The sequence below is a fragment of the Bombus affinis genome, chromosome 10 (assembly GCF_024516045.1).
Source record: "Bombus affinis isolate iyBomAffi1 chromosome 10, iyBomAffi1.2, whole genome shotgun sequence".
NCBI classification, from domain to species: domain Eukaryota; kingdom Metazoa; phylum Arthropoda; class Insecta; order Hymenoptera; family Apidae; genus Bombus; species Bombus affinis.
Genome location: NC_066353.1, coordinates 10275152 through 10298887, shown reverse-complemented (window position 1 = coordinate 10298887; position 23736 = coordinate 10275152). Strand labels below are relative to the sequence as shown.

The 23736-nt window shown below is 47.6% G+C and overlaps 1 protein-coding gene across 2 annotated transcripts in view; it reads right to left on the bottom strand.

The window, feature by feature from the left end:
* Positions 1-23736, bottom strand: part of LOC126921042 (insulin-like growth factor 2 mRNA-binding protein 1) — an 84953-nt gene that overhangs the window by 18791 nt on the left and 42426 nt on the right. For both annotated transcript variants that reach the window (XM_050732205.1, XM_050732206.1), the window contains 5 exons: positions 2330-2503; positions 1822-2202; positions 1418-1670; positions 956-1312; positions 20-271 (listed from right to left, as the gene is read on the bottom strand). In XM_050732205.1, coding sequence (XP_050588162.1) covers positions 20-271; positions 956-1312; positions 1418-1670; positions 1822-2202; positions 2330-2503 — 1417 coding nt within the window. The remainder of the gene's footprint in view (positions 1-19; positions 272-955; positions 1313-1417; positions 1671-1821; positions 2203-2329; positions 2504-23736) is intronic.

Here is a 23736-nt window from a genome sequence, read left to right as displayed (position 1 = left end):
ACGGTAACGCGCGTAATACCTGAACAGAGAAGAAAGGGCCAATTATTTGGACGGTTGCTTCTTCATCGGCAGAAGGAGATGTAGATTGTTGTTCCGATAATTTTATGATACTTCCGGTTACACGTTGCAATTCTCGAACGTTTTGTCCGCCTTTGCCAATGATTCGCCCAACTTGAGTGCTTGGTACGAGAATCTCGATTGTCAATCGGACGTCCTCGGTTCCGCCCACGAATCCTTCCTCGCGCATTTTCTCGAAAATGAGGTATTGAGCCTAAAAGCGAATATCATTGGTGTCGTATAGTCGTTACAGCAGAATCATACGAATAACATTTATTTGAACAGAAAAAAAAGGAGTGTCGGAGGTTGTAACGGGACCAACTATACATGCATTTTGTGCAACATGTCATTGGTACGGGTAACCCTCCATATTTTAATCTCCCTGTTCTTTCAAGACGATGCATAGAAAAACCGCATCTTCTCAAACGGGACCAGGTTAATCGAGTACTAGCGTTTCTACACGTTTATCCACGATAAAAACCAGTTAGAAACAATTGTCAATATATTGGGATTCGAACACGGAACCCTGACATTTGCAAACTAACGTGTTACTTACTAAGCCACAAAGTGATTACGCGCTATCTAACCAATTATTTAGTTCGTACTTTACATTCGTTAAATCTATGCAAAACTTGTGCTTTTCTTTACGTAGAATATCTTACATATATACTTTTCTTAGACATCTATTACAAAATTTATATCTATCAGTATCTTTACATAATTCAAAACGTTATGACAATCGAAATTTTAGGGATACGTCGATTTCTAGACGTTTCATTTGCCAGAAACGTGCACTTTTCCATTCTTTAAGCCCGAGCCTCGACTTTTAGCATTAAAAATCATTAGATTTTACTTGATAAGGAATTAAACGTATTACTATCATCTGCGCAAAACTTACTTTCCACTGTGATTCTGGTGATCCAACGATAGTTACTTTTCTGTCATTTTGTTGTTCTACGGGCTTGTCCTGCTCAATGGGCGCGATTTTTACACTGGCGCCAGAGAATCTGATAATGTTTCTAATATGCGAACCCTTGCTTCCTATGATGGCCCCTACACTCGTATTCGGAATGTAGAGGAACGCAGTTTCTTGCGTATCTCCTATTGGAATACCTTGCTGCGTAGGCAAACTCGTTTGATAAGGATATGGGGCTGGTCCAGAGCCATACAAGCCCGGACCACGTGAGCTGTATCCCATACCAGCAGTGGACATCATAGCCATTGGATGTAAACCGGGAAACATCAAGCTTTGAGGCTGCAACGATCATGTCATTTCGTTATTACACAAGTTCGATCGTTACTTCGCATAATATTTGAAACGATTCATTCGCTATAACTTCGCATAACTCCTAACACTTACAGCCATTGCTTGCAAGTCGTTTTCATAGCTTTGGCGTAATTTGCTGGAAATCATAGATTCAGCCTTGCTCATGTTATCGATGCTGCCTTTGACCGTGATTATGCGTTCAAGATTAAAGTTGTTGATGTCATTGATACTGCTTACGGTGATCTTCGTATCTGTATCCTGCATGATTTTCTTAATGGTGGTACCACCCTTTCCGATAATTCGTCCAATCAAATTGTTGTGTGCAAGAATCCTCAATGAGATTTCTCTGTTAACAAACGGTTACGGCGCGTTAATAAACACACGTGCATCCATTATACACACGCGTATAACAAATTTCATACGTAACATTGTTTGGAAATAATTTCAGAAACACCCCGAACTTCGATAGGAAATGGATAGCGTTTTAAGCTTCTTACCCTTTACTTAAACCGTAAGCCTCTTGCTGCGTGACCTCCATAATTTTCTTGCAAGCATTCGTACAATTCTCTGGGTTACCGTAGATGGTAATAGCTTTTTCAGCGGCACCAAGGCTGTCCTTACGGTGAACATCGACTCGCGCGCGCGTCATCTGTGTGATTTGACGTATGGTAGAGCCCTGGCGACCGATTATGGCTCCCACCATCTCTGATTGTACAAGAATACGAAGCGGAAAGTCTGCCTGTCGTCCGGAGCCCGAAACCCCGGAATAAGCTACGCCGCTGCGCTGGCTGCGGCCTCTACGTCGGTTCTCCACCGTAGACATTTCCACTTTTAGCGGGCTACCCTCGTACTCGTGACCATTTAACTGGTTCACAGCCCTGTAAAACGGCGAAAAGACGATTGTCAGACCACAATAATCACGATTAAGCGCGTCGACTATGAAAAATGCCTATGGACCGGATGATATGTGGGTTTATCTCCGCGGCAAACAAAGTTGAAACTTACTGCTGTGCTTGTTCTTGCGTCTCATAGCTGATGAGGACGGTTTGTAAATTAGGATCGCGCGAGGACAATTTCTCCACCGACTGCACTTGACCGCAGTTCGAGAACAGGGCCTCTATATCTTCTATTCTGATCTGAGCTGGCAAGTTGTTTACGATAACCTTCGAACCGGTAGCGCTGTAAAAAAAAAAAAAGAAATTTAGAAACGTCAATTAGCAAACGTTACACCTGGTCACGTTACGTTAAGGGTCAATCGTGCATGGCATGTACGATTCGTGTGGAAAAGAAGGAGAGAGAAACTTGTTTATCGGTTACGCTTGTATTAAAATTATCGCGGTTAAAACGCTTGGGAATCGATGTAATTTTACTAACTCGGGCGAGCAAAGAGTTCTTGAATAAAAAACGAGACCTAGTTCGCAGGCTAATACATTTAAAAGCGAGAAGCAAATCGATCGTTAAAGTTAACCGGTTGTTTCTCTAGCTTAAAAAAAAAAAAAAAAATGCAAAAAGCAGGAAAATCATTGATCGTCAATAATTTCTTGAAATGAGAATATATGGTTGGTCGTGCACAACGTATGCAAGTATAACGCAGGATTTGGGTCAAGAATTTCTCGGTATCGGCTTGAGATCGTCAAAGAGGACGGTGCCTGCTAAACAAAAATCAACTCGACGAGGAAAAAGCATACGGCGAGTCGACACGAACGTACTCGGACGGTGGTATGGTTACCAATCGAAATTGCAAGGCGGGATATCGTTACAACAGCTTCTCCAAACTTTTTTACGGCATCTAAGTAAATATTTCGTAAAATTCGAAAAAATATCGTTACATTATAAAAAAACATCGATGCAACGTAAAAGAATAAAATGTTGGAAATTCGTTACCGATAGAATACCAACGCGTTGCAATTTCCACGAAAGTTTCTACGAAGGAGAATTAAAAATGCCAGAATCGCTAATCGCTAGTTACGCGAAAATCGCTGTATCGTGTTATTGCGATTATCTGTAAGTTCAGTTTCGGTTTTGTTTTACGTTTGTAAATACGATACGATTGCAAGTTACGTAAAATAAAGAAACTAATTATGCGAAATAAAGAAAGCGAAGAGCGATATCGCTGGAAAAAGTTCGATAATGAAAAGTTTATCGCGCGCAGTCGTTAGAAATTTACTCGCAACGAGGAGCCGTTCGATTCGCGACGATACACGGTGATCTATAAATTAGCGCGAGTCAACCATATCCCAGAGGCTTGACGATGTTCTCGCCAAGAGCATCATCGGCAAAGATCGCATATGTGCGGATGCCCCTGTTGACATTTTCTCTTTCTTTCTTTCGTTCGACATATCCACGTCGAATTTATCCTCCTCCTCGGCCCTTGCGAGGGAGACGGCGCAACATGAAAGGCATCGCGAATCACGAACAAACTCCACCCGTACCCTATCTAAATACCAAATGCGCCTTCGATTCGTCTGTCCGTCTCTCTTCAAACATAATTCGCCGCAAAATTGGCAATGTGAAACGGCCCGTAGTAATTTCATTTCGCGTTCGTTACGTCGGTATATTCCTACGGTTCCTCTTTTCGCGGATATACTCGCGTCCACGTTAATCGAATTTCAAGGGGTGAAAAATCGCGAAATTGGTCGCAGCCACGGCACTGGGCGCGACGCAACATGAATGAACCAAATGGCAAGTAAGAAGAGGACGCGGAACGTGAAGAAGGAAAAGGAGGGTGAAACGGCTGAGACTCTCACTTTCGTACGTATCGATTTTTCAGCTCACCGACCCACTCAGCGTCAGGGCTTTCGACTAACCTTGAAGAAAACGTACCGACCGACCTAGCTTGTGCTCGGCCAATTATTACGGCCCGATGAGGACGCGGATAATCACGTATTCGGTCGGTTCCATCGAAAAAGTAAAACAATCGCGCCGTCTTTTTTTCTCACGGAAACAGTGCACGTGGCATTAAACCCGCGTATAGCATCGCGGGGCGAAAAGATGGTCGTGAAATTTAAATTGTTCTCGCTGCTAATTACTCTCCCATTCCGCGGACAATTTGCAAAGATAACCGATACTACTTAATCATATAGTTACGCGTCCGCTCGTGCTCGCGATAATATCGCGTCTTGTACCCGTCCTGTTCGCGTTTGAACGAAACTAACGACGAGCGAAAATTCTACCGTGGAAGAAGGTCGAGGGGTAACCGAGATATTCGATATAAATACGCGTGAAAATACGGAATACCGTGGCGGTGGTTGGCGCCAATTGAGAGGATCGTCGGACGACGATTCCGGAGATAGGCGTAAAATCTTGCGCGACGAATAAAACGGTTGAACGGCGGTACGGCACAAAAGGTGAGAGGGCGACGCGCGTGTTACGTGTGTGTGATGGAACTAATTCCAACCCCCCGGAAAACCTTAACCGAACAACTACCGTGGAGCACAACGCGTTCCTGGGTGGCCGATAGAGACTCCTCTCTCTGTCCATCGTCGGGGGCTGGAGGTTCGAGGCTCGTCGAACCGAACTCTTGGACGTGCACGTGCTCGCGCCTGTAGAGAGACAACACGTTCGACCGAGAAAAGTCGATATTATGTCTCTGTTCGTACACAGAAGGTTCGTTTGCACGCGTGTATCGGTACGGGTTACGGGGCTACAGTGAGAACCGTGCAAAGGGTGGAGGACGGCAGTTTGGTGGCAGGATGGAATCGCGGGGGTGGCAGCGAGGGTGAGAGCGGAGGCAGGCCTTTGTTTCGTGTGCTTTTGGGGATTTTCGGCGGCACCCGGTGTGGTGTGAGGTATATATGCAGGAGTGCGCAAGGGAACGTTGATATCGTCGGTTTCGTCTGGCACGCGGGTCCGTCTCCTCCACCGGCACGAACCCCCCACCCCCGCCAACCTATCTCCACGAGGAACCAGCTAGAGCAGTAACCCACCAGCGCACACCAACATCGCCAACCACCACCACGTCACCTCCAACCTCAACCCTTTTTGCGCCTCTTTCCCTCGCTACCCTTCCTGACCACCGGCCTGCTCTGTCTCTCCTATTCTCCCCCGTCCTGCACACCCGCCGACGCATCACCCTTGCCGGATCTTGCACGCACGTGTAACTCGCGATTTCGTCCGTTCACCTTTAACGAAAGGCGGTATTTTCGTACGCCCACCACAGCGACGGAGGAAGCGAAAGAGACACGCGGGAAGAGCACAAGAGCAAACCGATAGATAGAGAAGGGAAGACGGGGAGAGAGAGTGTGTGAGAGAGAGAGAGAGAGAGAGAGAGAGAGAGAGGGCCTTTTCTGAGCCCGAGGCACATACCGACAGGGATGGACGCGCGACGACCACAGACCACGGGTCACCCCCGTGGAAGAGCTTTTGATCTCGCCTAAGACACGTTTTTTCGGACTCTCTTTTTCTTCTCTACTTTACTCCTTTTTTTTCGTTTAACGAGCCAATGGACTCGGACGGTCGCTTCTGGAGGAAGCGATGGTCGGAAGCGGGTCGCGGGAGGGATGGAGGTCGAGGAAACAGGGGGAGGGGGCAGTTGACGAAAAGTTCGAGGGTCGTAATGCGGTGCAGTTAATTGTGAAGGGAATTGGGACTCGTTACGCGCCGCTAGTCGCGTAAAAATGGAGCACATTTACGCAGGGGTAATTAGCGCGCGAGCCACGCGTGTGGCGATTTTTTTCTTGCTTTTTAGAGATGCACCGGGAATTACGCCGTGTAATCATCCCCTGTGAGTTTTATGGTCCCGTTGCTCGTATTTATACGTTTTACCGGACCGTACTTGCAATCTACCAAGTAGCAGCGCGTTTGTCGCTTTTAATTACGTTTTACCGTCCACATGGTGCGCGTGATTTTTTCGCCAACGTTCGTCTTCTATTAACTCGTCTAAGTCGTTGCCGTAGCCGCTGTCTTTCCCAAGTTACCATCGCAAGTCCGCGCAAGTTGAAAGATAAAGGCGAAAGATAAAGCCACGTAACGTTCATCCTACAGTTTCGTTCCATCGATTTGATAAAGCGGTACTTGTACTTCTGTACATCCCATTTTCGCGCTAAAGCGCGTACGATCGACGCATAAATATTAGCCGAGGAAGAAACTGGGCAACAGAGTGGCGCACGATGGAACGTGTACGGTCCTGGCCGGAGAAGCGTCGACGTCGTTGACTGAACCGGCGGGGCGCACGGCGCCAAAATCGATTTTGAAAAGGGAAAGTGGCATGTACGTGCCAGCAGCGTGGCTTTACATATACAGTATGCGCACGATTCGCGACAAAAACGTGTAGGAGGTAAAACTGCAGCCGCGCCGAATAAAGGTTGCAGCAAACACCACGTACGTTGCAGATGCGCGCGGCAGCCAACACACACGTACGCACGCACGGACACGCGTTCGCGACACACACAGGTAACGCGTATGCAACGCGACTCGAGCGCGCGGATACGCCACACAGCCAGCATTTACATATACACGCGAGGTCTGGTTGATGCCTCTTTTTTCTGGCCACGAGTACCTCTTTCCCATTCATGTGTGAGCGTTAGAAGGGAAGTTGGCGTCTCAATTCGGTGTAACGTGCATGTACCTGTACGGGTGCGTAGCACGTGTACTCCGCTTGCCTGTTACGCGTGCGTGTGCATGCCACGCACGTGTATACGATGTGCTGGGCTCTGTGAATGGCGCCACATGATGACAATTTCGGTGATTTTTCCCGGTGTTCGAGCCGGAAGCGATGCGCTCGCCCGATGGAGCTTCGGCGGACTCACAGTCTTCTCTTTGAATTTCCACGGATTTGGTAAATCGGATATAACCGAAGACAGCGAAACGGTTATTAAATTGTTAATTTTCATCGATTGAACTGCTTAATGGGGCAACCATTTGGCCACATGCTACACAGATAGACGAAGGAAAGTTTAAAGGGTAAAAGAAATGGAAAGAATAAAGAACAGATATTAGAAGACACCCGAATCTTGTGTCCGACCGTAATTTAAATATATCAAGTTTCGAGAAAAAGAAGATTCGCGTGTAATAAGTTGATACTTTGACGGATTAGCTCACGGATGGCTTAACTTTTGTGGGTTAAAGCTCCAGCGCGAGTTATTTTTAAACGTTTTATGTGTATCAATGAGATCCAATAGATATCGGCCATAATGTAGGAGATAAGACGAATATTCGACAGAACCGGTAGAAAGATTTACTATGCTTCTGAAAGTTTTTCAACGTTGAGACGTACGAAGCGAACCAAGTAGATAACGCGTTGTATCGAAAAGCGATACGCGACCGATGCGTTTCGTTGTCGACGAAAAAGATAAGATTCCTGCGGAAGCTTGTTAATATTGACACACCTCGGGTGTGAACGTTCATGCACCGCGTTCGGTATCTTCCGATCCACGATAAATACACATTACCTAGCACTCGTTGACGTTCGAAATAGAGTAGCGTAAGATCATTCTGGCACCGTTGTTTAATATCGCTGCTATCCGTAATACGCTATCTACGATACTTACTACTGAAATGGACTCCGACATGGATTGTACGAGATATTCGAACACGCGACCAGTATTGTGTGCGATAAAAATTTATACCTAGTCACGGCATAAATTTCCAGATAACAATTTTTTTTAATTATCGCCACACGCGATTGCGAGTGCAGTTACGATAAGAAACAATATATCGATATTTTAAATATGCCGCTTATCGACACAGCCAACGTTGTAACGCGGATTAACGTTCGGATGAAATATTCAAGACGGTTCGTAGGTGAGAGAAGATTCGAATCGACGAGTACAAACAAATTCTGGCATTTAAAAAAGGATGTAAGAGGCAAAGGGTAGGCGTACGTATAGCTCGGCTGATAAGCGCCGTTCAAGCACCGTTTTCTTGGTCTATTTTGGTCTTCAAGATCGAGTGCAAATCATTGAAAGCAGCCTCGATACCTTATCGATATAGCGACTGTATAATACGAGCGAGTACCGCGAAGAGTCACAACGTGATACGATAGCGGCGTTTCAAGTGCGTGGCGGTCCGGTTGCGAATATAAGGTTTCAACGATGCGGTAGCCGCGTGCAACCGTTGCAACCGACTAGCCGAGAAAGCTCAGTGCCACATTGTTTGGCGCCTGTAAAACCGTCGTCGAATCGAGGTCGCGATCGTCGCCACTGCAACCAAGGGTCAACGAGTTAGAGGAAAAAGACGGGCACGACGATAACACGTTCCCGAACGACGGAAAAACTGTTCGATAAAAACTACTGGCCGAGTTATCGGCCGGAAACGGTGTAATCGGTACGGTTACACGATAGTTGGGAATTTCAGCCTGTTACACGTTCGCCGCAACACTTATCTACTCTTCCGTGGGTTTCGGGAAGGTGTACGCGTATCATGAGAGTCGGAACAGCTGTAACGCGCGTTCACCGTTTCCGACCATGTTATATGTTCGTTATACTAGTGCGACGAAAGAAGAAAACGTAGCGACGTCACCGATCGACCTATGCCTGTAATACAAAACGCAACGTGGTCGTGGCGTGCATATCGAAAGTTATGACTCACGGCGCTCTGGATCTACGAACTCTGCCTTCGTGAGAGAGTCTGTGTTCGCGTCCATTGACAACGATACGTCGCGTACAAAGACGACGATGCTACACACCTTCGTATTCCCCGTAACTAAACCACACCGCTTATACGGTTTACGGCGTGTTCCGGTTATGCCTTCGAATTATCCCATTTAATCCAATGCCCACGTAAAGAGTAAAACAGATTACGCGTTATAAATGGACGATGCGATCTAGATTTGCGAGTAGCGCCGCGTCGACTATAGCGCGCCCGTTTATATAGCGTTCCAGTAGTTTTCTCTATAATAGCACGATCGTTTATATTAGCCAGAGTTTTTTTTAACGCGACCCAAGCAACTTTTTTCCGTTCTGGCGACGCGTACAGATCGAACTGGTTAGATTGCAGCGTTCGTGCGTGTATATATCTACCGATGTGCATCAATAATGCAACAATCCTCGATGAACGTTAAAGATCATGCAGAAATTACGTCCAATGCTTCGTGATTATACGATCGGACCGAGTGATTTTCAGTGTACAGTTATGAACGGTACAATTTCATGAAAAGTTCAGCCTCCGATCTGCCGGAGCAAGAACTCGTCGTCCCAATTTTCATGATTACACTCGCGCTTCTCGTTCGATCGTAACAACGTACACTGTAGAGCTCGTGTTGCTCTATTTAAATCTTTGCGTGGAATTTTGCCCTGTTAATACAAACGGGACTGTCCGATCGGACGATGTTTTCGAGAAAAATGACTTTTGATATTTAACGATCGGACGTCGAATTCGTGTTACGTCGCCGATGTAAACTGTTGTGTCTTCGGTTTCGACCGCGGATACGGTTTTCTTACTCAATGTATATATAGATAATTTTTGTGCCGTCTGCAAGCGATGACTCGATTCAAGCGAAAGTTGCAGATACGCCCATTTGAGTTTTACGCGGCTGAAATTCTGCTCGCCACTTTGCCTTCTACCACCCGTTCCCATCCATTTCGATTTTTACTGTTTTATACCATATGCTTCCCAGTAATTTTCTAATCTCTTCGGCGTTATATTAGACTGGTGGTTACGCGCGTATTGTAACGGGTTGGCAACTAAGTTTATCTAACGTCGTTATCTTAGTTGCTACCCCAATAGAAACGCGCCGTCTCGAACGCGAAACGCGTGCAATGGACACTCGGAGTAACATCGGTAAGATTCGTGATTCGTCTAAGCGTTCCTCGGCGTCGCTATCTATAAAGAATCCGTGCTTAGCACGCAAAGATTATGAGGAAGAAACGGCAAAGAAGATGGACAATTAAGAGGACGTAGGAATATTTTCTATACGAATATGACCCAACTCCGACCTGACTCGATTGGACCGATTACGTGCAGCAACTTACGCCGACTTTGTTCGAAAGACGTGCAAAGTGTTGCATTAAATCACGTAATATAATTAACCACGGCGTTGCAAGTTTGATCGACGATAAATTACTCATAAACTTTGCTCGTTTAACGAAGATGCCGCGGCATCGCTGATAGCCCAGCGAGCGATTCTCAAATACAAACTCGATATTTTTTTCAAGTCCACCGACCTAGCCGAGTCTGGCACTATACCTGCAGATCGATGAAAAATATACGGCGCCCTGAGAGGAAGTTTAGCAATAGGAAGAGAGCACGGCGAGCGAAAGAATTTCACGCGTAGAGAAAATTTCGCGTATACCGAGGCAGAGAAATCCGTGGATGTTGCACAACTGACATAGAAATTCGCAAGCGCGATGGAGAGAGAGGGAGAGAAAGAGAGAGCGCGCGAAACGATTGAAACGGGCCAGGAGGAATTAAACAGAAACGAATCGACGGTTCGAGTATTATGCGGCAGAATTTCAATTGACTTTGTCCCGGTTAATGCCGGAATCCCTATTCCGGCACGCGGTTGTCGCTATTATAGCGACTGGCCTCGATATACAAACTGCTAAACGGTCATTTTATTTTTAACTTTACATTCAAGTTCCGCGCGGCCACCGACTGAAACAAAAGGAGGCTTTTATTTGAACTCAATAATATCGAGTTGTCACGAAGGTTGGACTCGAGTTAGTCCACGCTAATACCCCGCCCGTTCCGTTCAGTCATAACCTCGTTACGTTCTAACGCTTTAAACACCTGTCCAAGCTCGATGGACGCGTCGCTAATTGTAAGTACCATTGTTCCTCCTTTCGTCGTTTTTCATTTTCCCCTTTCGTTAAATATTTACTAGGCTTTCCTACGAATTGCCATCGTCCCAGGCGATCGGCTCGTTAACATTTTTCATTCGACGTCGTTAACCGATTCGACGATCGCTATTGGGGCGCGTATCGCGCTTGTAAACATCGTGGAAGCAGGGCGGAAAAACGAGTGGACGCAACGTAATACGCCGGTGTGTACAGGGTGAGCGCCACACGATGATTAAATAGCGGCGCGATCTTGTAACGCGATACGTTCGGATATTTTTGTATTCGAAAAGTTATTACACTCGATAAAAGCCAAGGGGATTCGTTAACGCCACCGGGGTTTCATCGGCGCGGAGTTTTTCTCTCGAGAGGCGCCGGTCGCTTCGAGCAATGCCAGCGATTTCATAGCTGGGCGAGAAAATAATCCTTGGAAAATAGCGGAGGGAAAGAAAAGAAATAGGAAGATCGTGGAAAAAAGATGAGCGAGACTGCTCGAGCGCGATCTCGAGATCAACGCTTTCTGTATTTATGATTAGGAAAGATCACTGAGTGGCACGCTCGAAAAACAACTTTTGCGATTCATGATCACGCGTCACGCGGTACCCAGAGAAACGTAGAAGGCGATAGAGGCGCGAGCGAGAGAAAAACAGCCTATATACGTGAATTCCTTCTCGGGCGAAGAAAGGGGGCAAGGGGGATGTAGCCTCGACTCGTACACACTGGCTGCCCGTGAAAGATGAAGTAGGTATCGATAAATTGTCGAGAGCATCAATTACAATCGTGTACGATTACGAGCGCTACCTTTCACCGAGCGCGAAAGCGCAAGAGCGCGACCGGCCAGGCACACGTGGCGCTCTTAACGGCGTCGACAACCGCGCGCTCGGGAACGCGACAACGATTTCCGGCCGGTTCGTGGAAGAAGAAGACGATAAAAAAGGACAAAGAACCATACGCGACGGGAAGGGGTTCGCGCCAGTCAGAAGACGAGGAACAAGAGGAGAGGAGAAGAAGGACGAGAAGCGGAGATAGAAAGAGAGAGAGAGAGGTGGGACGGAATAGAAGGAACTGGAAGTTAGAGAGAAGAAGCACAGAGAAAAGGATAGGAAAGGTGCGATGAGTCAACGCGCGGGAACGGCGACGAATCATCGTCAATTTCACCGCGGAGCTATGCAGACCGGCGACCACTGACGTAATCATAGCACGGAGGCACCATTGGCCCTTTTATCGTGGCGTTGTTACCAGAACGATCTGCTTTTCTGCAATGCAAAAGAAGGGGAGGAATAACGATCCTCGGGGGGATTTCCCACATACGCAACGAGTCACTGCCACTTCCAGGTAGCCACTGATAATTTCCTCTTTGCATATCCGCCGACGTTCTAGGAGCGTATGTCAATGTCTTCGTTTCTTGGAAGAAAGCCGGCTCTCTCAGTCGCTTCCTGACTCTTTCTTCGTCGCGTTCACGATCACGGTTATCGATTTCAACGTGACTAAAATTATCGTCCAATTCGGTTCGGTCCGCGTGCACACGGACGTTGAATGTTTAACGATACAATGATCGAAGGTGAAACGGTGGCCATAGATGAAACGAACGTCGAATTGGGCTCCTCTTCCGGTCATTTACACTAATCTCGAATCCCGATGCTCTCCGCTTTAAAACGGTTCCTTCGTAAACGATCGCGTTTCATAGACGAGCACTAAATCCAATCGTATTATCGTCGAGAGTATTCGCGATATAATTTAAACGACGAACTTGCCAACGACTCGCGTATGTATTTAGATATTTATCGGAAGTAATGTAGAATCGATAGAATACATCGTGGAAACGTTACGAAAGTACGGTGAATTTTTGCAAGAGCGATTATCGCGTCTCGTGTTACGAGGCGAAGCATAACTCCGAGTTACACCGGGAGACGAAGGCGCGCGCGAGCGCGCGTTTCGACGCGGCTAGAAGGCGTGCGTGTAATAAAATTTGGGCTGGTCGAATTCATTCAATCGCCGCTTCAATAATTCTGAACGAAACAAGGCGAACCGGCGGTTAAAAGAGACGCTAATACGGACATTGAAAAGCCGACAGTCGAAAAAGGGAGTAGAGTAGGCGGGAGAAGAGCGGTAGTGGAAGAGCAGAGGACACGCACGTCGCCGTCGCGACGCTCTCTTTTCCTCGTTCGGTCCAGCGCTAAGCCGACAGAGAAGTTTATTCTAGGACGACGAAATTCACAATAACGATCCGAGAGGAGAGACGCGGCCGCAGACGGGCTCGAGATATTTCTGCGCGACGAATTAGCAAGTTGGTCTGCAACTTACATGTACCAGCCGTCGGAGAACGCGACCGAGAGACGAGGAGGAGGAGGAGGAGGAGGAGGAAGGTTCGATGTGAGCGTGGAAAATGCGAAACAAACGGGCGAATATGAGGCGAGCCGGTGATTCGAGCTAGAAAAGGACGAACCGAGAGAAACCGAGGACACGCGAATGACGTCCAAGGAAACCCGCCAAGGGAAAAAGCTCGTGGAAAACGCTAACGGGAAGAGGAAATCTCGATCGAGAGGAAGAAAACGGAGATACCATAGATCGTGCGATAACGAGGCGAGCAACGATGTATTCCATCGTTGATGTCGGTGGATCGATTCTCGAAGAGTCCCGTGTATTCGTGTGATATTCGCCTAGGATGCGTAATGACTCGCCGACAACCATAACTGCATCGATTTCTCTAGAGATTATGTCGTGGATCGTTCGAAAGCGAGAGCGATCAACGAACGCAAAGTGCGGAATTGTCGAGTTGCCTTGCAGCTAGAATCGTAGCAGCGATCGCGTTCCGCGCTCGTTCCGGCCGTTTTACCTTGGTGACAGGTTTTCCTTGGATCGCGTAATAGTTTTCAAGACGATCGCGCTGGAGTACGTTTATCGAGCGATACTCGCGATTAAAGCGGATTAATGAATCACTCCGTTACCAAGCGCAGGAATGCACGGAAGCATTCCACGCCTTGATATCGTAAACGAGGTGCGCTTGAAACGTGCGTTTGATCGCGATACACAGGTTTAGAGCTAGATCTCGCAACGAGCACCTTTGCAAACGCGACTTCCCCCCAGCAACAAGTGTCCCTTAAAATCAATTGTCAATGGTAAAAGGGAGACGAGATGCTGACGAGATGTTTGCTCGTATCGGTACATCGGGCTATTTTAACATTTATGCGATGCAAAGTGGAAGAGATCTTTTCGAATGGTTCGCAGGGCGTGAGTTTTACAACAAAGGTGATTCCTTTTATATATTCGTACGAGATTCTCTTTTTGCGTGTTCTTGTGAAATCTAGCGCTATCGCCGCGAAAGAGGTTTCTGTTTTAAAAGTTTCGATTAACCTATTTCAAGCGTATAAATGATAAATGTGAATGATAAATGAAACGATGACGTGTAAGGAGCAACAAAGAGGAATTTTTTTACAAGATACGTGATAAACGTGATTCTCGTGTAGGTGTCTTTTCAGCTCTCAAATCTTCAAAGATTTCGATGAAAAATTGATGCCATAGGTGTGCGAAAACTGGATACGCACACTAGGCCAAAGTATCTAGTTATTCGACTCGACGAATACGAGACTCGCAAAAGTGACCTAAATCCTAGATAGGGGCACCGATACCTTACAGACGTTTAGAACGACCCGAAGATAGCGGCGAATGGTCAGTGGCGTCGCCGAACATCGATTCGTAATTTCATTTCGCATCGCCTGGGCCGTTAACATTGGCGCGGCTAAGACCGGCGACGTGATTTCCGGTTGGTTCGCGATTAAAACGGCATTCAGGTTACGGAATGGGAGAAAGTTGCGCAATCTAAAAAACAACAGACTGAACAAGACGAATTTACCGCTATTTCCACGAGATTCTTCGATGCGCCTAAACATAGATCCGGCCGTAAACATGTTTCTCGCATTGCAATTTGTTCGTGTCTATAGAGAGTTAATCGTCTACGATAAATTTAGCCCAAGAAAAATGTGCAATTATCGAAAGGGACGTCCGAAAGCTACCCTGTTACCCTGCCGTATCGACACGTACGCGATTCCAACGATGCCGCGAACGCGCGTTTAACTTCAACCAGCATGATGAAGCATGCAACGATTCGATATATGTATAGTAGCGTGTGTAAAGAGTAACGATACGGATGTAAACAAGACGAACACTTACACGAACAATGATCCTGTGAATTCACAGATATGGCGACGTTCGTCGTTGACTTATTGGTAGTCAGCCAATAGAATTGTCCTCGTTCGTTAGCGACGCAACAACGATGCTCGTTGGCACCGACATACCGAAAAAACGCACTGAATTTCCCTTTCTTGTTTTATAGATGCTCTTTCCTTCGACGATTAACCTTACTTTCCGCGTCTTCGACAGCCACGATAGATACACAAAGTTCGTGTGCAACACGATTTCACATAAGGATACACACACGCATTCATAGACAAGGTTAGAAGAGCCTGTCGGAAACACGTTGGCGACCGTTCCGAATCGAGTCCGAATGAAACAGACTAATCCGAAAGCGAGTTTCCGTGTAATCAAGAAGCACCGCGTGCGTAAATTACAGGCGGCTGGGCTAGAGTACGGGTAGTGTGTTCGAGAAATTGTTCTCGCGCTTGTCTTGTATCGGCGAAATTGAACCTAAGTTTCGCTGGATGGTGGAGATGGAGAACACACCGGTCACGCGAGCTTCGACTTTGTCCGCGGGCCGAGGAATTTCGTCGGGGCCGCGTGACTTTTGGTATCGAGTTACCACCACGAAAATTACAAACTGTTCGAAAACGATACGGCGGAAAATATGTAAAGGTAGTCGGCGACCTGGATCGATCGACGGCATCCAAAGATCGAAATGGAACGACTATTCCACACACTTTCGATTCACAGGGATCGAACTCGCGGAATAATCGTCGACGGCGTGGTACAAGCTGGTTCCATATGACGTAGAAGAAAAATCGTTGGTGTTTTAGAATTCGCTTCGTCACTTATACACACACGTATAGGTTGAACGCACAAAAATTTCGTACAACGGCCCTGCGCGGTCGAAAAGTAATCGAGACACGTTGATAAATTGAAGCGACGAATAAAATCCATCCAACTCACACCGTACTGTATATACGTGATTTTAGTGATACCACGTGTCCGTGATACGATGAAGATAGTAGCAAACTCTGGAACCACTTTTGCCAGCAATCCCGTTAAATTTCGACGCGCTGTCGCGCGCTGAACGGAAAGGGCGTTGACGCGCAACACGTACACAAATCGGAACAACGATACAAAGGCGAAAATCACGAACGTTACCTATTCGCGACAGATTTAGCGAACAAAAAAAATTCTTCACGACACACTGGCTCACGTCCCGCCGCGAACTGCGAACGCGAGAAGAGCCGGTCGACCCGAGCGCCACGCTCAATCAGCGCGGAAATCGAACTTGCACGAAGATATACGGAGAGACACGAACCGCGTTAAGGCGAGAGATTACAATGCACGCGAATTCATAGCGCGGCGAGTTTGCAGAATTCGTTTCCTTCTACGAAACTAATATTATCTCTACGCGATCTTAATAGACGTATATTTTTATCTTTGTCAATAATCTCGATGCTGGACGAAACTGCAGAAATCGAAAGCCTATTTAGAATAATCGAGTAACGGATCAACCAGGCATTTTCTAATTGTAGCGTTTTCAATCGTTCGTTTTCTTTGATATTTATTCGCGATCGAAGATACCAGCAGAATCAGAATGAAACCGACGAAGGCGATCGGAACGAAGAATTTTCTCGAAACCAATCGACCAACAACGATTCCCCGTATAAATAAGTCGACGTAAAATCTCCGTACACTCGAGACATCCTTCTTCTTCCCATTCAGGCAAGAATCTCGCTGTATTTCCAGTTGTTTTGCGGAGAGCTGAATTTGAGCACATAATGATGGTGATTTTTAGACAGGCAAGCGCTTCAACCGCCTTGAAGAGCAAGACGAACGAAGAAAGAACACCGTAAAGAGATCTTACCCCGTCTGTATCGATAATTCGCCGTTATCGAAACATGAAGAGGTCTAGGCGTAATCGTCAATTTGAAAGTAAAATCACGCGGGAGGAATCGGTCGGACAGAGTCAGTCGTTGGAAGCGTGCCACTAGGAACAACAAATCGCTCACGATCCAACCGATCGAACATAAAAATAATCCCATCATTTTATCGTAATCTTATGCCGCAACTATTCGTCCTGCATCGAATAACGCGAACCTATTACGTTTACGTTGGATTTTAAAGAACATTGCGTCAACGAATCCACCGTGAGTTCAAGTTCGTTCGATAATCCGACAGTCACGCATCTTCTTTTTTCCACGCGGTATTCGTACGAGAAGATATTCAAATTCCGTGCACGTATAGATAAATAAATTATCTTCTGCATCGTGCCTCGCGCGACGCTTATATATATATATATATAGACCTAAATATGCTACGGGAAAAATATTCTACGGGCGAAAAAAGGGCGGTGGCCGAAAGAGAATCGGAAAGCCCGCTCCAATACTGTCGTGTGTAAATATTCGATGAATTCATCGAAAAACCGGCAACATCTGAATAGACCCTTCATCCGCGTGCGAATTTTTTTTTTCATTCTTTTACTTCCATTTTACAAGTTGACGGACCATTCAACGTGAATTTTTCCTAATTAATCAATATCCCGGACCGGTGCTGGCTCGACCATGCGTACGGCTCTCCCCGGCGAAGAAACGGGAAAAACGTGGACAGAAAAACACTCGTTGCGCGAACAATTTTGTTTGTACGTAAAAACGACTGGCCGGCGAACACGCGGCAGCCACGGACACTCGTCGAGAATTCTCCTATAATTAATTTCCCGATTGTATTGAGCACGCGTTCCGGGAAGTACGCGCGCGTACTCCACGTTTCGCTAACCCTATTTTAATTCATTTATTACTGCGTAATGTCGATCGCGTTATCGCGGAATCTCTTCCTTTTTTTTTTTATTCGTCCTCGCTTCGCTCGCGAATAGAACAGACCGCGTTAAAAGCGATTAAAAATTTTTTAAACGCGTCGTGAAAAAAGTCCTTTCGATCCGCGAACCGAGCTTTCGCCATCAAAAGTGTCCAAATTTTTCGATTTTTAGATTTACCAGCGAACCTGCTGCGGACGATTCTTACGACTTCGACTACGATACGTTTCACGTTTTCCGAAAACTTTTATCGATCGCTCTTCGCGCCATATAGACGAGCGTACGTATACATCGGATCAACGAATGTCTGTTGCCTGGACCAAACAACGAGGATTAATCGAATAGGACGGTGTCGCAAGAAAGGATTAACAATTTCAGCGGAGGCTGTTGTTAGAGCGCGTGGTGGTACGGTTTTGTAGCTGTCAATCGGTGTAAGAACTGTGAATGAAGATGAACAGGAGAGATAATTTGGTCGGAAAGGCTGACGCTTTTGGCAACAGCGTCGTCTTCCTTTTTGCGACGGGGTAGAGGAGCGTGCACGCGAGCACCGAGCCGCGTTCCGCGCATGATATCGCGACATTAAAAATCAGCACCAAGAAGAAAAAAAGTGGCGCACCTTCTGATGCATCGGGGTGGTAACAGCTGTTGAAGCAGCTGCCACGTGGCCGACAGACACCTATGATTGTCGGATCGTTTCAACATTTTTTCTCCTCCTGTTTACAATCGATATGGCTTTCCATGTATTATCGGCGATTTTACTCCGGCGAAACGGAAGCGAAAGCCGCACACGCAGCCTGTCTCAGCCACGATTCCATGGATCGTTGAAGTTTACGGTGTACGCGAGATGCGATTGTGTTATTTTATTGCTTCTCGGAAACTGTCGCGTTTCTTGCGCTCCTTTTTTCTTACCCGGTTACGGGCTACGAGGTCAATTAATGCTAATTTCTTTCTCTGGCCTCTTCGTCCGGTTTTATTTTCGTTTTTAAACGACGCACGAGCGTGCGACGACGCCGAAACCAGTAACCGCGTAAGTATCACTCGGTGGTGAGCGGAACAGTATCAAGATTAGTCTACGCTGGGTACGTATACGGGTGTACGATAATACGATAAAGAACAAACTGTTGGCGAGTATGCCCATCGCGCTATCCAACCGGCAGGTGAGTCGAGGAATCGGTTGGCGAAACCACGCGATTACTTTTTGCTTTTTTTTTTACCTGTCACAACGGCCCGTTCACATTCGGCTCGCAATACGCAGCACGAGCCAGCTTAAGAAAATAACGACACCGCGCCGACACATGACGCGCTTTCGATACAAACGAAACACGACCAACGCACAACCCTGCCACGCTTTCAATCACCTACCAACGATTCACTTTCTATAGATCCAGCAGTCCCGTCAACCACTCCTTCGTCCCTTTCAAGAATCTCCATGCGCAAGAACACCGCCAGCGTCCTAAATGTCTCTCAGTGCATGACAAAAGGAAGAAGAAGAAAAGAAATGACTCGCAAGTGTCGTAATTCTGGCCAACCCCTTGCTAATACGCTTGTCTCTTCACTCGCGTAGGTGGAACGAGGGGTAAGAAGAAGAAGAGAGAGAGAGAGAGAGAGACAGAGAGAAGAAGGAGGCAAAAAGGAGTCCCGCGTGCAGATTTGAAAAGGCATCATGCGTCGATCCTGTTAAATTTTTAGAGATGAGAAAACAATGGGGGTAAATGCTGTTTCTACAGGGGAGAAGAGAACCAGGGTGCGTTAATCTCTGTCGCTCTCGTGACTGGCGCCCCTGTTCCTTCGTCCAGACTTTTCTTCTTGCTCCTTCCCTCTTGCCGCTGCAACAGGGAGGAGGCGAAGGGTCTGACATCGACAATAGGCATCGAGGAAGTCGAACTCGGGGATCTATGCGGCGAATGAAAAAGAACCGACCACAACCGAGTGGAGAAAAGAGAGAGACGGTAGATTCGGGCCATACAGAAAGGAAAGACACAGAGATAGAGTTAGATAGACGAGAGAGAGGAGAGAGAGAGAGAGAGATCGTCGCTGTGGAAAGGCAGCGTCGGTCCTAAGCCCAATTAGCAATTTAAGGCAATAAGCGGGCGCACTCCCTTGGTTACGTTCCTGCGTTCGGTATACTCGACATTATTTCAGAAGGGAGACGATTCTTCCAGCCTCATCCCCTTCCATCCCGTCTACGGTTCCCGGTTCTCTTACTTCTCCTCCTTCTCCACCTTTGCATCGGTGAATCGCATAAACATCGCGAAGGCATCAAGCGTGGGTAGACAAATGCGAAGTGCATATATATTGGAGAGGATGGAAGGAGGATCCGCTCGTTCCTTTCCGGAAGTGTTCGTACCGCGTTCAACCGGACTCCCTTAAATATGGAACTAACCCCTCGGCTCGAAATTTGTGACCGTTTCTAGAGAAATCGATGGGACGCGCAAGAAAGAAAAGAAAAAAAAAGAAAAACAGCGTTCGCGTATCGTGCGAAGATCAACGCTCGTAAGATATCGAGTACAGCGATTGTCGCACGTTTGATCGTCGACGCGCTAAAATATACAGCGGAGAATATTTTGGCGGTGGAAAGGAAAAATACGAAACGCTTGACCGTAAAACAGTGAAGAAGCACGTAAGAAGCGATCGTGTGAAAATAGCACGGTTCGACTCGCGTGGTATAAATCGATACGCGGTTCGATGAATTTAAACGCGCGATAAAACCGTCGAGAAAAAGATGGTCCTGCTCTTTTAATAACTCTCTATTGGCTTTGCGTTTAATCGCTGTGTATACGAAGAGAAGCCGTGGGCAGACGAACGCGAAATGCATTCTTAACTTGCTGCCCCTTCCTTCCCTCCTCCCGACAATGGTAGGTTTGCCGAGCGGATGAGCGAAGGAATGGTACACACAGAGGGTGATAAATAAGAGAGAACGAGAGTTTATGGCGATCCTACCCTACACAGAGACTCGTTCCTTCCCCGGGCATTCGCGAATTATGCGTCATGGCGAAGTGAATGCATTCAAATTGACACGATACCGGAAGGAAGACAGAATTGCGACGACGAATCCCTAACGTCACGGAACGCAAGACAAATTTACCAAAGCGGTACAATAGCATTCTTTTCGTTGTTGTGGCTCGGCTGGATTTACCGTGCAGATCGTTATACACAGCGACCAAACACCGAATCTACTCCAGTACAACGCACAGCGTCGAAGAGAAACCTCGCAGCAACGTTTCTTTTATGCGACGTCACATTCTTCCGACAAAATGCTATGCCCGTTGCCGTGCTATATGCCGCGCGACTCGATGAAGACTTAATCCTGATTTTCCTTCAACGCGGCGTATCGGCGCGCGCCAGAGAACGACGGAATTGCAGGCTGGTGTCAAAGAACGGAGCAACTTTTACGAGGACCTGCACCGCTGCCAAAACTCCCGTTTTATTGCTCACGAGTGAAACGGAGGTGGCGGCGATGCAATTTTTGGGGTAACAACGTTTTATGGTTTCCGTCGAGAAATTTCATCCCGGCTGCGCAACCTTATCGGGCGTTACTCCGCTGCTGTCGGCAGAGGTCTGCCAACTTGACGCAAAATGTCCCCTCCCCCACGTACAAATGCTACGACCGTGTCTAAAGTAACCATCGAGTATGTATCTCGTGCGAGTAATCGCGCATAGTCAACGACCGCGTAACACGTGCTACCTGTTCGAAACAGTTACAATCTCTCGATTAAGAAAATGAACTGGTTGGTGGAAGCGTTCGTTCGTGGGAAACTACGGAAAACGGAAATCGGTTGGCGGTCGTAAAAATTGGAAACACACGCGAAACATGGGTATACGGTGTCCCGTACAGAACCTCGATAGTCGAGCGGGACACGTCTACGGCATCGAACGTCGTCTGAATTACTCATGGTTTTCGCTCGTAGAACGTCTCTCGCACGAAAGCGACAACGCGATTGCTCGTGTGCTCGGGTGGCGTGTTTCGTGATCGATAACGCGTTCTTTCTCTCTCCTGCTTTTTCGTTAACACGGAAACGAAAATTACACGACGATAAACCGCGAAACGAAGAAAAGAGACGGAAACGCGATTCGCGTAGGGTTCGTGGACGAAGACGCGGGCATCTACGACGAATTGCGCGTCTTGACGACAACGGCATCGGCAATTTTTATTTCAACGTCCGAGGCGTAGCCCTGATTGGCCGATGAAAGGCGCGGAAGTATCGGTCTGTGCACAAGGATCGATAAAAAGAGTTGCAGCCGAGGCAAGCCCGGGGTAAACGCCCAGGGCCAGTGGGAGTACATTCAGGATCACGAGTGGTCTTCCATCAGATTAATGAATCGCAAAGTGCATTCATGCACGTCATATGCATTTGTTGATAAAAGTCAGCCGGACCTGGTGCACGCGAATTTAATAATCCCCGCCGCCTAACGAGACAGCCCGTCGTCGACAGAGAGCTTAGCCCGGGAACGAGAGGTCCTCCACGCACCGCGAACGTTTCTCAGCTCCGTCAGAATTGGCCATGGCTGACGGAGAAACGAACGGCCGCTTTCATACCGATTCGATTTCCTCGCTGATCCTAACGAACCAACGAACCCGGCGTGTCTGTATGCGACTACGCGAGAAACGACAGATGCTTCTCGTTTGCAACGTGTTTCCAGAGTACGGAAAATACTTGGACGAGAAAACGAAGACGATCGTCGAGTGGCGCGGGGGTGGAAACGAGAAACGAGATTCACCGGTCGACCGATCGAATCTGCTGCGAGGATAACCTTGACCCAGGAATAAAAGGGGACCACCAGCGACCGACAACGTGGCAGAAGGAAGCGGCAAAGTTTCGACGGAGTAAGAAACCCGGGCGAAACAATCGACGAAGAGTTTCGCCGAAAGGTGCTAGGGAGAAAAAGCGAAATAAGGATCGATGGTGGCTGTGCAACCGCGATGCTGAGGGTAAATGGCACGATGCTGGTAGTCGCGAGGGTGAGGTCCGCGAGGAGGGTAACCTTGACCCGGGGATGAACGACCCTCTCCCGTAGCACGTGGCGCCCCTTTCGTCGCTCCTCCAACCCTATTCTGGACTTTCACGACTTCCATTCCAACCCTCTTACTCGTCCAACGCCGCTACCACCCCCCGGCCCACTCCCACTACGAAGGTTCCGCCGAAGCCGGCGTCGCGGTGATTCTGCCCCTCTTCCCCTGCCAACCCCCACGACCCAAACCACCGCTCTATCCTCCGCATACACGAGCCGCTGTTCCCTTTCTCCCTTCTCTTCTTCGCCCTTCGACCGTACACCCTCCGAACCTCCTTTCTCTTTCCCTTTCCATAGCAAACCGTTTCTGCTTTCTCTTTCTACGCACTCTCGCTCTCTGTGCAAACTTATCGCGAGCAGGGTCGCACTCGCTGGGCACTGCTATCTTCTCTCTCGGCCCGTCTCTCTTCCTCCACCGTTCCCTCGCGCGTTTCTGCTTCGTCTCTCGGCTCCGCCGCGAGCTCCGTCTCTCTCGCTCTTTCTCCTATCTCCACCACCGGCCTTGCTTATTTTCTCCATGAGGCGATGCGAGAGGCACGAGGGTGGAGACCGAGAGGGAAATTTCAAGGCCAGGGTACAAGCCGGCAAAAACGCTCTCTCTCTCTCTCTCTCTCTTCTCCAGGTTCCTCGGCATCGATACACCACCGCGATCCTACCCTGCACGCACGCTCCTCGCCGTTTAGCCGATGAAATCTTACAGGTTCGGCCGATGGCGTTTAAGGTTGCGTGACGAT